The sequence below is a fragment of the Scyliorhinus torazame genome, chromosome 12 (assembly GCF_047496885.1).
Source record: "Scyliorhinus torazame isolate Kashiwa2021f chromosome 12, sScyTor2.1, whole genome shotgun sequence".
In the NCBI taxonomy this organism is placed as follows: domain Eukaryota; kingdom Metazoa; phylum Chordata; class Chondrichthyes; order Carcharhiniformes; family Scyliorhinidae; genus Scyliorhinus; species Scyliorhinus torazame.
In genome coordinates, this window is record NC_092718.1 from 159,882,897 (window position 1) to 159,898,482 (window position 15,586).

Genomic DNA, 15,586 nt, shown 5'->3' on the forward strand with positions numbered 1-15,586 from the left:
TTTTTTGCTTTCTGATTTACTTCCATCCTCCCCACCAAATTCAGAAATATCAGAACTGTGTTCTAATGCTTCTGACTATTAGCAACTCGGTGGGTCTAACAGCTGTGGTGATATGAGGTGTTGTTCTAAAGGTGAGCCGGAAACGGACCAGTTTGGTTTGTAGAGGGGCTGATGACTGTTTCTTCATGGTGGCTTTGCCAGTCCATTTGAAGCAGGGTGGGTAGGGGGTGGTTTGAATATGTTGAACACAGTTAGTTCTCATGAAATGTTGAACTCTTCACTAGTAAAAGCAGTCCCGTTACCTGAGACCAGCACCGCGGGCAATCCGCGGGTGGCGAACGTCTGTTGCAATTTTTCTGCCGTTTCTGATGAGGTCGTTGACTTCATTTCGTGTATGTCCGATCACTTGGACTGAGCAACTATGATAAGCAAGAACATGGAGCCCATGAACGGATCTGCAAAATCAACGTGTAGTCGCACCCATGGTCGATCTGGCCACTCCCAAAGGTGCATTAAGACCCCAGGTGGCAGGTTTTGCTGCATTTGACACTGGTCACATTGTTTGACCAGATTCTCTATGTCGACCTCCATCTCGGGCCAACCACATAATAGCATGTGAGCATTTTTATTTTTGACACTCCACGATGGGCACAGAGAAGTTCTCGCAATAACAGCTTCCTAGCGGGAGTGGGAATGACCACCCTTGTTCCCCATAATAAGCTGCCGTCTTCACAACTTACCTTGTCTTTTCTTATCTGAAAGGGCAGTAACTGCTCAGACCTGTTATCATGATGCCAGCCGTGCAGGATCATGTGTTTGATTTGAGATAAAATGGGAACTTTTTGAGTCCAAAACTTGGCTTGTCATGCCGATACTGGCAATGTATCGAGAACGTTTAAAGCGAGAACCATTTCCTGCAGTACTAATGGAGGTGGTGTACATTCGGGTCGGGGAAGGCAGCTTAAATGTGTGTGCCCGACTTATGTTGAAACATATACTCATAAATTGCCAACAATAGAGCCTAGCATTGGACCCTGGCTGAAGCTATGGGGGGTTACCTTATCCCTCATAATTAGCCCAATAGGGGTTTGCAGTCGGTAACAACTATGAAATGATGTCCATAGAAGTATTGATGGAACTTTTTCATTCCAAAGATTACAGCTAGTCTCTCTTTCTCGAATTGCAAATCGGCTTGTTCAGCATCGGTCAGAGGCTTTTCAGAACCGTCTTCCATCTTGTGCATTAAAACTGCTCCGATTCCATAAGGCACGTTGCAGGTAAGAATGATCTTTTTTTGAATCACTCCAGTGCAGGAGGAGTCCATTTGGCGCATTGAGTCTGCAGCAACCCTGGGAAATAGCTCTCGATCTAGGCCCACTCCCCCACCCTATCCCCGTAACCCCGCAGATTGATCATGGACAATTCACCTAACCTGCACATCTTTGGACTGTGGGAGGAAACTGGAGACCCCGGAGGGAAGCCATGCAGCCATGGGGATACCGTGCAAACTCCACACAGACAGTGACCAAGTCCAGAATCAAACTCGGGTCCTTAACCACTGTGTCACCGTGCCAGCCCGTAAAGGCTACTGTACTCCATGACTCCTAACAATAAAATCTGCGCTCACCCCAGGATTCGTGCGCTCTGGCCCGTTTTCACAGTAACTTCATTGCAGTGTTAATGTAAGCCTACTTGTGACAATAATAAAGATTATTCATAGAATCATTGAATTTACAGTGCGGAAGGAGGCCATTTGGCCCATCGAGTCTGCACCGGCTCTTGGAAAGAGCACCCTACCCAAGGTCAACACATCCACCCTATCCCCATAACCCAGTAACCCCACCCAACACTAAGGGCAATTTTGGACACTAAGGGCAATTTAGCATGGCCAATCCACCTAACCTGCACATCTTTGGGCTGTGGGAGGAAACCGGAGCACCCGGAGGAAACCCACGCACACACGGGGATACCGTGCAAACTCCACCCAGTGACCCAAGCCGGGAATCGAACCTGGGACCCTGGAGCTGTGAAGCAATTGTGCTAAGAATTATGCTACCGTGCTGCCCATATTATTATTATATAGTATCATATTATTATTATGATTAGCCCCACGACTCACATGACCCTCTGAGAACTCGCCCCTTAGAGGGGAAGGTCAACCACTCCCATAGTGCTCAAACATTCACCAATTTCCATCTTGAGCTGAATATCCCCAACCCTCTGGGGTAGAGAATTCCAACTATTTTGGTGTAAATCAAACAACAAAGGAAACGAAATCAAACAAATTAAAGGGACAGTCGCTTAAAGAGATCGTGCGTCAAACAAAAAACAAATCACAAGTGAAACTTAAGATTCCCCAACGCTTATCTTCATTTACTTTCAATAGCAAGTATTTCTCATTCAGGAGCCAACCATTATTTACACAGTATTGCGGGGCAGTTGTGTCTCATCTTATACACATTGACCTATTTAATTCCAGAGTCACTTTCGAAAAAAAGAATGAACAAAAGTAAATAGCTGGAGGAGCCTGGGTTGTTTAAAAAAAAATTAATCCACTTGCCCATTGAATTCTGGACTGTTCTCCATTATTGGTGTAAAAGATTATTATTTAAAAGGTGTCCTCCTCACCCCTCTCCAGTTTTCATTCCCAGAGATGTTCTGTGGCCAATCACAGTTCCTTCACCTACCCAGTGGCGCCGCCCCAGTCTAGATGAAAGTAGCAGGGGTTTGAGCTGCACATGGTGAGTCCCCAGCGAGGGTTTGGAGTGATCAGAGCTCCAGGCCAGCCGGGGCTGTGTGTGTGTCTGTCTGTGTGAGCCACACTCAGGCACTGACAGAGGGAGCTGTCCAGTAGCCGGGAGCAGAGCCTCTTACCCCGGGTGCACCCAGCACTCCCACACTGTCTCGCCAGGAACTTTTGCTTCTCGCAACAACTCGACATGGCAAAGCGCAGCTCCTTGTTCCTGCGGATCATTGAAGGGAAGAAATTACCCGCCAAAGACCTGTGAGTATGAGGCAGTGTCTGTGTCACGGTGCTTGTCTGCCGCCAGGTTTGAGCCGCTGGATGTAGTGCGAGAGGCTCGTTCACAAAGTGAGGCGGACCTGCTAGCCGGGCTGCGATTTCAATTGGAGAAATGTTGCCCTGTCTTTTGCACAGTTAATAATACCTGCTGCTTCCCTCTGTAACTGTAGCTGAGAACGCATGCCAGGTGGAGGGAAACACAGTGAAGTTTATCTGACAGTGGTTTGATCAATCACGAAGATTCAGTTCCGGGTTTGTTTGTCGAGCTGGGTTTGATTTTGGTGATCGATCTGGTTTGGTATGATGCCGGGTTAAGGGGGAAGCTTTGCTTGCAATGCTGGCTGGCAGTGTCCACGCCGTTGGCAGATGTACCTGGAGCCCGGTCTCGACAGAAGCCGGTGCCCCACATCCCTATCATGTTTGGCTGAATATTTTCACTGTATCAGAAAAAGGAGCCGGGGGCTTTATGCAGTGGTCACACGGAGATGTGTTGCTGTTTGTATTTTCAAACTCATTTCTGACCAGCTTCACTGTGTGTCCTCATCACCACCTCGCCCCCACTAGCCCCCGCCAAAATGCACAACAAATATGCAATCTTTGGATCATTATCCATTCAAAACTTTCAGTCTTAGGACCATCTCCCCCCCCCCCCCCCGCCCCCTCACACACACCTTTCTGTAATTTGCTCTCCCCTCATTTTCTTTAATTTATTTATTTCATCCTCTCTCCCTCCTGTCTCTCTGCCCTTTTTCTCTCTGCCCTTTCTCTATTCCCCTTCGCTCCCTCTTTCTTCTCCCCCTTTCTCCCTGCTCCTTTTTCTGTCCCCCTCTCCCTTTTCTGTCCCTCTTTCTTCTTTCCCCCTTTTCTCTCTGCTCCTTTCTCTGTCCACCTTTCCCTTTCCCTCGTTATTGCCTCCCCCCTTTTCTCTCTGCCCTTTTCCCTTTCTTCCCCCTCCCCTTCTCTTCCCCTTTCTCTCTCTGCCTTTGATGGGAACTTTATCTAAATCAGAAGTGTCAGTGAGCCACAGAGAGATGACCAACAGCTCGATCAAAGGGTTCCGTTGTAAGCAGCATTTTAAAGGAGGCAGGTGGAGAAGATGTTCCTTTGAGGGCACTGCTAATATATCAAACATACGCGTGTTCCATTCAAATAAAGATATGGCAAAGTATGCAATAAAAATGCAAAAAACAAAATCACAGTGTTTTCCTCAGTATTGGACACTATCCCCTGTGGTTGCCACTGTGCTCGGATTTATTTTTTTATTCACTGTCTGATTTCAGGTTGGAATGTGTGGAGCCCTTAAAACAGTGGATTGTGTCAGGCTCTGTCATAACTCCAGCAGGAGACCAGTTGAAAATGGCTAACTTCTGCCGTTTCCCTGGGAACTGTGCAGAATCTCTGTGAAGTATTTTACTCTGGTACAAAGGAGGCAGCTGGCCTGTCACCTATGTACCATCACCAAAAAGATAGCCACACCAGAACTATCCTCATAATCTCCCATCAGCATCGCATCCGAGCATCCCCATCATCTAATAATATGCGGGAGGCTTGGAACAACTGTAAGTGAAGCCAGGAATTCCAATTGACCGTTTTCCATTCACTCGCATCAAACAGAATAGTGACAAATCAAAATGCTATTAAATTAAATTATTTTGAATTAAAGTCCCACTCCACAGACATGAGCACAACATTTAGGCTGACAGATCAGTGCAGTACAGAGGGAATGCTGTACTGCACATGTGTTCTCTTTTGGATGAGATGTTAATCTTAAATTCTCATCTACCCACTCAGGCAGATGTAAAAGATCCCAAGCAAGTTCTCTGTAGTGTCTTTGCGAATACTTATCTCTTAAGCAATATCAATTAAATAGATTATCTGGTTATTCCTATTTGTGCGAGCATGCTGTGCATAAATAGATTGATGCATGGTTTACATTACAACAGTGACTACACTTCAAAAGTGGGTGTAAAATGTTTTGGGACGTCCTTGGGTAGTGAGAGGTGCTATATAAATGCAAATTGTTCTTTCTTTCACCCCTGTGCAACCTGTTTAGAGCTCGTGTCCCAACTAAATGTAACTTTAATAAATAGGACCAATAGGAATATAATTCTGGTTTTATCTGACTGTTTGGATGTGTCTTTGGAGGGACTGTGAAGAAGGACAACTAAACAAGGCACCTGTGCCTTGAGGAGCAACATCTCATCCATGAAAGATGCTCACATTGGAAAAGGGGGCTACAAGGGAATCAATATACTGTATCCCACTATGATGTTTAATATTAACAGAAGCTTTTGGACAAGGGAGCCTGAGTTCAAGCAAGATAATCACACTGTTAACATTGAACGTTTATAGGGCAGCACGGTGGCGTAGTGGTAGCACTGCTGCTTCATGGCGCCGAGGTCCCAGGTTCAATCCTGGCCCTGGATCACTGTCCGTGTGGAGTTTGCACATTCCCCCCGTGTTTGCGTGGGTTTCGCCCCCACAACCCAAAAGATGTGCAGGTTAGGTGGATTGGCCACACTAAATTGCCCCTTAATTGGAAAAATTAATTGGGCACTCTAAATTTATTAAAAAAAGCATTGAACATTTATAGCACAAGAGGCCAGTTGGCTCCTACTGTGCTTAATGGAGAAGAGTTATCCGGAGTAATCTCACTTTTCAGCAATTGGTCTCTCTAACCCTGTAGGTTATGGCACTTCAAGTGCACATGGAAATAGTGGGCTAGATTCTCCGGTACCCCAGTATCGAGTTCCTCAGTGGTGCGGGATTTTATTCACCCACCGCTCATCAATAGGATTTCCCATTGAAGCCATCCACACTTCCGGAAAACCCATGGATGGGGGTGCGCTGCCGGCGGGAAAATTGAATTGCCACGGCTGGAGAATCCTGGACAATGTTTTAAATGCACTGTGGGTTTCTGCTTTTACTATCCTCTCGGGCAATGAGTTCCAGAACACCATCACCCTCCAGGTGAAACAAATTCTCCTCAACTATCCTCTAATCCATCTGTCAATTACTTTAACTTTATGCTCCTTGGTTACTGACCTCTCTGCTCAGGAAAATAGGTCCTTCTTATCCATTTGTATTGAGTTCCCTTACAATTTTGTGGACCTCAATCAAACCTCCTCTCAGCCTCCCCAGTTCCAAACGTAAACCACCCCAGTGTATCCAATCTTTCCTCATAGCTAAAATTCTCCGTTCCTGGCAACAACTTTGTAAATTTCCTCTATATCCTCTCCAGTATGATCACATCTTTCGTGTAATACGGTGACAAGAACTCTATGCACTACTGTGTCAGTGGCCTAATCAGTGTTTTATGTGTTTCTTGCATATCGGGTGGGATTCTCTGCGCAATCTGCCACATGTTTTGCGGCAGCATTGGCAGCCCACCATTGGCTAGTGGCGTGATCGTCTGGTCGCCCGATCGTCAATTGGGTTTCTTGTTGAACCTGTGGCGGGGGTGCATCTTCAGCAGACCCGTCGGATCCCGTCGGTGTGAGCAACTGGAAAATTCCGGCCACCTCCTCTGCTATTACATTCTGTACCTTGACGAATAAAAGTGTGCATCCATTATTCCCTTTTAACTAGCTTACCTCCCTGTCCTGCTCTCTTCAAGGATCTGTGGACATGTACTCCAAGGTCCTACTGTTCCTCTATACCTCTCAGTATTCAACCATTTATTATGTATTCCCTTGCCTTGTTTGTCCCCTTCATGTGCATTACCTCAGACTATTGATTGGATTTCACTTGCCATTTTTCTGTTTCCCTATCTGTCCACTGATATCTCCCTACAATTTTCTTCCTCGCAATCAATTACATGACCAATTTTTGTGTAATTTGCAAACGTTTTAATCACACCCATTATATTTAAGTCAAAATCATTGATATATTCTCTGATAAACTGGACATCTTGTATGGTGGTTCCCATCAAAGGCAGTATGGTGTCCTAAAGAACCTCACTGAAACTACCTTCCAACCAAGAAAACACCCATTCCCCTTTGCTTTCTGCCTCTGACCCAATTTTGGATTGAACTTATCACTTGGACCCCACAGGCTCTTACTTTCCTGGCCGGTCTGCCATACGGGACCTACTGGCCCCTTTCTCTGCTGAAAACCACTCTGTGATTCCATGATTGTGTAAAGCCTTGCTAAAATTGATGCAGACTACATCAAACACACTATCCTCATTTAACTTCCTTATTACCGCCACAAAAAGTTCAATAAAGCTATCCAGAAATAACCTTCCCTTAACAAATCCATACAGACAGCCAGCCCCTCATTAATCCATGGCTTTCTAAGTGATGATTTATACAGTCTGTTAGAAATTTTTCAAAAATGTACCCACCATCAAAGTTGTGTTGTTTTAAGCATATCTTCTCACTCACACTCACACACACACACACACATACACACTGATTGTGGGGAGGAGGTGGGCGGATTCCCAAGTTGGTTATCAGCCAATTGAACTGCATTACAAAAACTCCTTCCATGATCAACAAGTCCTGGCATTGAACTCAAGCCTGGAGCCTCTGTTCCCAAAGTAGGGATGCTACCACTGCCCCACAAGACCCCCTCGAGGTTAGCTAACTGTTCTTTAATTACTCATCCATTCTTCCTCCATTTTAAACAACAGCTATCCACCCGTCCTCACATGTAAACTGAGAGGATTAGAGAATTATGGTCAGTGCCTCTGCTATTTCTTCCCTTCCTTCTCTTGGGAGACTGGGATATAGTTCATCTGAGCTTCACAATTTATCCACTTTGAAAGCTGCTAAACCCCTTAAAAATGTTTATTCCATCCAATCTTTCACACTCCTCCTCTTTGACTACAATGTCCGCGTCCCCTCTTTTGAGACGACAGACGTTCATTATGAACCATGCCCACATCTTCTGCCTGCACCTTTTTGGTTTCTTCCTGGCCCCACTCTTTCCCGAGTTATCCTCCGGCTGCTTATGTATTATCAAACATCATTGGGTTTTCTGTGCGGCGTTTGCACGTTCTCGCCTAGTCTGTGTGGGTTTCCTCCGGGTGCTCCGGTTTCCTCTCGCTGTCCAAAGATGTGCAGGTTAGGTAGGTTGGCCATGCTAAAATTGCCCCTTAGTTTTCAAACATGTTCAGTTAGGTGGGGTTGCGGGGATAGGGCAGTGGAGTGGGCCTAGGTAGGGTCCTCTTTCAGAGGGTCAGTGCAGACTCGATGGGCCGAACGGCCTCCTTCTGCACTGCCGGGATTCTATGGTTCTGAAGGGATTCTAGGTTTATTCATGTATTCTACTCTGTATGCTGTTTAATGTTGGGGTGTGGGGGGGGAGGGGAATGAAAGGGGGTGTCGGAGATTTGTGAGTTTCACCCTTTCTCTCTGTGGGAATGTATTGGTTCTGAACCCTCTCTATCTCCTTGAACACCAGCTCCCACTGCTCTGACATTGATTTACCTTCAACTAATTGTTTACAGTTCACTTTTGACAAATTACACCACAGCTTCATGAAATTGGCCATTCCTCAATTTAAGACATTTATTTGAATAGAAGAAAAATATTGAGGTTGCTGGAAATCTGAAATAAAAACAGAAAGCGCTGGAAAAACTCAACAGGTTTGGCAGCATTTGTAGAGAGGGACAGAGTTAACATTTCAAGTCCAATATGACTTCTTCAGAGCTGCTTATTTAACTGTTTATTTATATTTAAAACACATGTATATTTAAAACTTTTATTTATAGTACACATGTTAAAACATTCACTCTTGCTGGATCTGAGGTCGGACAGTTTCACCACTTCTGGGTAACTGGAGAAGTAGTCGACCAGGAGTACGTAGTCACGCCCCTTGACGTGGAAAAGGTCTACACCTTGTTATGGGCGAGGCGTTTTCAGAACCCAAAAATGTATCATGGAGTTCAACCAACCTCTCCCTTTAATGGATTGTTGCTTTTCCAGCACACGGCTTGTTCCCCAGGTGTGATATTACAATTATGGACACGTGGTTTTTAACACATAACAATGTTTATTCCATGAACTCAAATTAACCTATTAAATAAACATTGGACCTCTGAACACCCCTTACTTCAAAGGTAATCCCGAACATAATACAACACTAAATAATCCCTCAAAATGTTCCTTCAAACATCCAAAAGGCTTCAAAACAGTAACACCCCAGGTCACAGTTAATATATATTTTCTGTTTTATGGCAGAGATATATCAGCTTGGTTGACTTCAGCTCCAGCACTTTGCTTTCTTCCTGCAGCTCTCTGGATCACACAGACACACCCAAGCTGCTTTTTCAAACTGGCTTTCTCCCTTCAAGCAACTCACAGCAAACCAGAACTTCAAAAGCTGCTGTCTCAAACTGGCTTCCTCCTTTTAAGCAGCTCACAGCAAAACAGCCAGGCACGTTTAAACTGCTCTCAGCAAAACCAGCCAGGCACTTTTCAAAACTGAAACTTCAAAAATGGCTGAACTGAGATGAGCTCCACCCACTCTCTGACATCACTGTTTTCTTAAAGGTACATTGCTTACACATCCATTTCTTAAAGGTACTCTCACATGACAACCTACTTTGGACCACGGAGAGGTCACGATCTCGTGCTGTTGCAGCGTTTCCTTGGGTCGAGTTGGTTGAAACCTCTGACAGGTAGGGCAGTTGAGGACTGTGTCGGCAATGTCCTGGCTGATGCCTGACCAATAGACTGCCTCCCGAGCTCTGCGTCGGCATTTCACGACCCCAAGGTGACCCTCATGGAGTTGGCCCAGCACCATAGCCCGCATGCTCTGAGGAATTACGATTCTGTCGAGTTTCAGAAGGATTCCCTCCACCACCGCCAGGTCATCTTTTACGTTATAGAGCTGGGAACATTGTCCCTTTTGCCAGCCAATGGTAAGGTGCTGCATCACACGCTGCAGCAGAGGATCCTTGGCCGTCTCTTCACGAATTTGGACCACCCGTTCGTCAGAGGCTGGAAGGTTGGTGGCACACAACTGCACTTGGGCTTCTATGTGGCAGATTAAGTCACTTTGTTCACATGGTGTGGTAATGGACCTGGATAGGGCATCTGCAACGATCAGCTCTTTGCCTGGCGCGTATACAAGTTCGAAGTCGTAGCAGCGTAGCTTAAGAAGAATTCGCTGTAACCGAGGTGTCATGTCATTTAAATCCTTCTGGATTATATGGACTAGAGGCCTGTGGTGCTTTTCTACCGTGGGTTTTGGCAGGCCGTAAACATAGTCGTGAAACTTGACTATCCCTGTCAGGAGGCCCAGACACTCCTTGTCAATCTGAGCGTGCCGTTGCTCAGTGGGCGTCATGGCCCTGGAGGCATTTGCCACTGGAGTCCACGACGAAGAGTCATCTCGCTGATTGAGCACCGCCCCAATGCTGTCCTGGCTTGCATCAGTCGATATCTTGGTTTCCTTGGTTGGGTCGAAGAACGCTAGGACCAGGGCAGTCGTGAGTTTTGCTTTCAGCTCTTGCCATTCCTCTTCATGCGTGGGCAGCCACTGGAATTCCGTCGACTTCTTGACGAGATGACGTGGTGTGGGATGCCATATTTGGAATGAATTTCCCGAGGGAGTTGACCATCCCGAGGAAGCAGAGGACCGCCTTCTTGTCCTCCGGGGTCTTCATGGCGTTGATCGCCGAGACCTTGTCGGCATCTGTCCGCACACCCTGCTGCGAGATGTGGTCGCCCAGGAACTTAATATCCGATTGACCAAATGAGCACTTGGCCCTGTTGAGCTGGAGACCATGTTCATGAATTCTCTGGAATATCTTCTTGAGGCAAGCGATGTGTTCCTGGGGCGTTGTGGACCAGATAATTACATTGTCAACGTATACTCGTACCCCCTCGATGCCCTCCATCATCTGCTCCATGATGCGGTGGAATACTTCGGAGGCAGATATGATCCCAAAAGGCATCCGGTTGTAGCAGTAGCGACCGAACGGAGTGTTGAACGTGCACAGCTTGCGACTGGACGCGTCCAGCTGTATTTGCCAAAAACCCTTGGAGGCGTCCAGCTTAGTAAAGAATTTGGCACGAGCCATCTCACTGGTCAACTCTTCACGTTTTGGTATCGGGTAATGCTCCCGCATGATGTTGCGGTTTAGATCCTTAGGATCAATGCAAATGCAAAGCTCCCCTGATGGCTTCTTTACGCAGACCATGGAGCTGACCCAGTCTGTTGGCTCTGTGACCTTTGAGATGATGCCCTGGCCTTGGAGGTCCTGTAATTGCTTCTTCAGACGATCCTTGAGGGGTGCCGGCACCCGGCGTGGTGCATGAATTACCGGGGTGGCGTTCGGCTTGAGCAGGATTTTATATCGGTATGGGAGCGTGCCCATTCCATCGAATACACTGTGGCACTGTGTGATAATGTCATCTATGTCAGCTTGCAAGTTTCCATCAGGCGAGGCCGTCGCCGGTGATGATGACATGATGTGGACTCGCTGAACCAGGTTCAGGAGCTTGCAGGCTCGAGCACCGAGCAGGGACGCTCTGTCAGGCCCGACGATTTCAAACCGCAGTGTTGCCTTGATCGCCTTGTTGGATACCCCTAGTTGACAGGAGCCACTGGCAGCTATGGCATTGCCATTGTAGCCAAGGAGCTGGCAGGCCGGTGGGAGAATGCTTGGCCTGGCGCGGATGGTGACGAGGTCGGATTTTGAGATGAGGTTCGCAGACGCGCCGGTGTCCAGTTTAAATCGGATGCGAGCCTTGTTAACTGTGAGGACAGCACACCACTCGTCGTCGGGATCCACACTGAGGATCGAGAGGCGTTTCGCCGTTGTGGTGGAAGGCAGCACGTGTGTAGTTATGATGCCCACCCGGTATGGGGACTTGAGGCACTCAGCATCAGGGTCTGTTGGGCTGTCTGGATCGGAATCTGGCATGCCTTATTTTATTGAGCGGACTCCTCTGCGCCGCAGGGATCGCTGGCTGCTGAGCGGTGGAGCAGATCTGCAAAGGGCTGCGTAGTGGCCAAGCTTGCCACACTGTAGACACCGGCGTCCTTTTGCCGGACATTGCCGCTTTAAATGGTTGGATCCACAATTCGGACATGTCATGACGCCGACATCAGCGCGTTCCGTGCGCCATCGCGCATGCGCAGTGCGGTCGGCCGACGTATGCACCTGCGCAGTCGGGTTGTCGGGCTCATCGTCCACTCGGTCGTGGCGCGCATGCGCAGGGACCCGGGAAAAGCTCGCAAAACGGCCACTCTCCTCGATGCTCAGGCCCTGCATTTGTGCAATGGCCTGCACCTGTTCCACCTCGTAGGAGGCCAGCTTTGCAGTTTCTGCCGCCCTGATGTGGGAGTAACGATTCTTAGCATGCTCATGGACAGCGCACGTCTCGATAGCGACAGAGAGGGTCAACTGTTTGACTTTCAGGAGTTGCTGCCGAAGGGAGTCGGAGTGGACCCCGAAAACGGTCTGATCCCAGATCATGGAATCAGCCGTCGAGTCATAGTTACATGACTGCGCTAGGATGCGGAGATGGGTCACGAAGGACTGAAAAGGTTCATCCTTACCCTGAAGCCTCTGCTGGAAGATGTACCGTTCAAAGCTCTCATTCACCTCAATGTCACAGTGGCTGTCGAACATCAGCAGGACTGTTTTGAATGTGTTTTGTCTTCGCTGTCAGCGAACGTAAGGGAGTTGTAGACGTGAATGGCGTGGTCCCCCGTGGTGGAGAGTAATAGCACGATCTTCCTGGCATCCAATGCTGCTTGGAGGTCGGAGGCCTCGATGTACAAGAGGAACTTTTGCTTGAAGATTTTCCAATTGGCGCCGAGGTTGCCGGAGATGCGGAGCTGTGGAGGGGGCTGGATGTTTTCCATTTCACGGATGGCTGCTTGCTGGTCAATGCTGATTCACTCGAGGTAGGTCCGTCAAGATCAGTATCACTCTAGTACCATGATGTGTTAGGCAGGTAGGATCGATGTGGACTGCACTTGATGCAGGGAAGCTAGAAACAGACGTCTAACACTGGAGAAGATCCAACACTGTTTTATTCAACGATTGAACTGATATACATATTCAGCTGTGGGCCGACACTATACAGAACTGACTGGAAACCTTGTAGTAGCCTGACCAGACTTACTAGTTACCGCATGGTGTTTGCACTTGCTAGCTTGTGGACTCTGACTGTCTCAGTGGCTGGATCCCGAGAGAGTGGGAAACCTAGTGCCCTCTGGCTTTATAGTGGTAGTGTCCTGTCTGGTGATTGGCTGCACTGTGTTGTGTGCTTACTGGTCATCCTGTGTGTCAATCACTGCCTGTCTGCATCTTATTATATACATGAGTGGATCTTATGACAGTGACTTGGGGCTTTTCACAGTAACTGCATTGCAGTGTTAATGTAAGCCTACTTGTGACAATAAAGATTATTATTATTATAAATGTAGGCCTCTTATTTTTGTTTTATTCTATTCACCTTAGATTCGAACAGATAACGCAAGGAGCAGGAAAAAGTAACTCCTAATCTGAAATAGGCAGTGACGCTAACTGCCAGTAGTTCCTGTAAATTATGTGACAGGGGCTTGAACTCCTGTTAGTGGTGGCTTGCCCTCACGACAGAGCTACGTAGCACAGCTGACTTTATTCACTTGCTCTCACATGTGCTCCAAGGCTGTTAAGTTATTGTTCCTGCGCTAGTGTGTCCCACAGGTCACATGTCAGGTGAGGCCGTCAGACCCTGTGAGGGAGTTGATCAGACATTTTTACAACTGGTCAAGAATTTGCATTGAGGTAGCGCCTTTTAAAGTAGGCACACACATTCTCGGGCTTCACAGGAATGTTTGACAACAAACCACAGCTGCAGGTATTAAATAGGTGACCAAAACCTTGGTCAAAGAGATAAGTTTTAAACCAACCACATGAAGGAAACACCAACTTTGAAAGCTATGTGGAGCTAATAGTATTTAACATATTTCTGATTTCTCATTTGTCTACCCTTTGTGTTCCTTACAGTCACTTTCTTTATTCTCCCACTGGTACTTTTTTTCTCACAGATCTAGTTGGATGTCATTCCTCATTTATGTTTTGGCCTTGGTAATCACACAGCACCTGAAAGGGAAGATCTCTGGCAATGCAGTTACCCCCTTCAACCCCACCCCACTCCGCCTCACATTAGTAGTCTATATTAGGCGTTTAAGCCTGGTGGTTGAGCTGAAACTAGGGTTACCAACTGCAATTAAATATGCCCTGGATGTTTGATCACATGATTCGCCCTCACCCCAGCCATTCATTTGCCAACACATCTATCCTTGCGACATACTGCCTTCCTATGCCAATTGGAGGACTCTTGGCTAATAGCCAAACAGACCCCCCCCCCCCCCCCCCACCCCTCCAAATCCCATTTACAGTGTTTTAATACCTGATAAAAACAAACATTCAAATAAAATGGGGCGGAGGGAGGGGAAATAAATCTTTCCAATGACTTTTCTCCAGGGTTGCACAGAGCTTTGTCCTGGAGATTGATCTTCAATTCCTGGAGTCTCTGGGCCAAGCCTGAAGGGATGGCAAGCCTAGCTGGAACTCCTGCCAAAGAAACAAGACCGTCACCAGGTGGGTCAAAGTGACACATTAGTCGAGGTTCTGTGCCTCATGCACAATCCAGACCTGTAACTTGGACGGCTGCAAATAAAACTGAAAGTAACTGGTCAGTTTGTGAGATGGGTATCTCACTCTACTTATTTGCAATAACCCCTGTGTGTATCCTGCACTCTCGGTGTTGAGATATCTGCAGAACACTTTGTGTGAGATAGTTGATCCTTGGATAGCCCCTCTCAATTTGTTTTGTCTTGCGTAGCCTTCATTCACATAAAAGCAGAACAACATCACGAGAGGACACCACCGACATCAGTAACCAAGGCAAACAGCTCAGCTTCCCCAAAGCCTAGACCTCAAACTTGATTGACCGTCTGAGCATGCAGCACAGTGGGGCTTCACTCATGGACTATCCTCAGTTTATTATTTGGACCTCTGTGATGTTTTCAATCTTCTGTGTTTACATGCGTACTCCACTCTTGTCTTTAAAATAGCAGCCTTTTTAGGATAGTACATGGCCACTGCAGCATGGCTTACTTCCCAGCAAGCAGCTTGCTCGTGCCAGGAATGTAAGCTGGAATGTAAACAAGCCGCCTGTCAGCACTGCCTCTTTGGCTGAAGCTGAACTTTATGGCGCTGTTGTTTCAGTTGCTTCCTGAAGGCTGACCAGCTTCTCTGTTCACACCCACGTTTGTTTTCTCAAACCAGCCCCAGTCCTCTTCTCTGGAATTCTTCCCGAAAGCCTGCAGCCTCTGCCCTCTCTAGCTCTCTCTTTTGGTTTCTAGTCTCTTTAAAGTCCCTTCACAGAGACCATCTTTATAATCAAGCTTTTTGGTCACTTCACATATGCGCCGGAGCTCTTTGCTCATTACTTTATGCCTTTTATTTGTTTATTTTCCTCCCTGCTACATAAAATGCTTTAGAATGTTTTCAGGGATTTATCGAGAAGTAAGGCACTGGAGGAGGGACTTTCAGTCCATAGAATCAGTGCCCCTGCACGTTCCAAGAGAGATGTTAATTCCACCCTT

At 47.1% G+C, this 15,586-nt stretch overlaps 1 protein-coding gene across 1 annotated transcript in view; it reads left to right on the forward strand.

Moving 5' to 3' along the window:
• Positions 1 to 2,765: 2,765 nt before the first annotated feature.
• Positions 2,766 to 15,586, forward strand: part of rasa4 (RAS p21 protein activator 4) — a 397,794-nt gene continuing 384,973 nt past the window's right edge. The window contains exon 1 of the mRNA XM_072469264.1: positions 2,766 to 3,004. Coding sequence (XP_072325365.1) covers positions 2,940 to 3,004 — 65 coding nt within the window. The 5' untranslated portion in view covers positions 2,766 to 2,939. The remainder of the gene's footprint in view (positions 3,005 to 15,586) is intronic.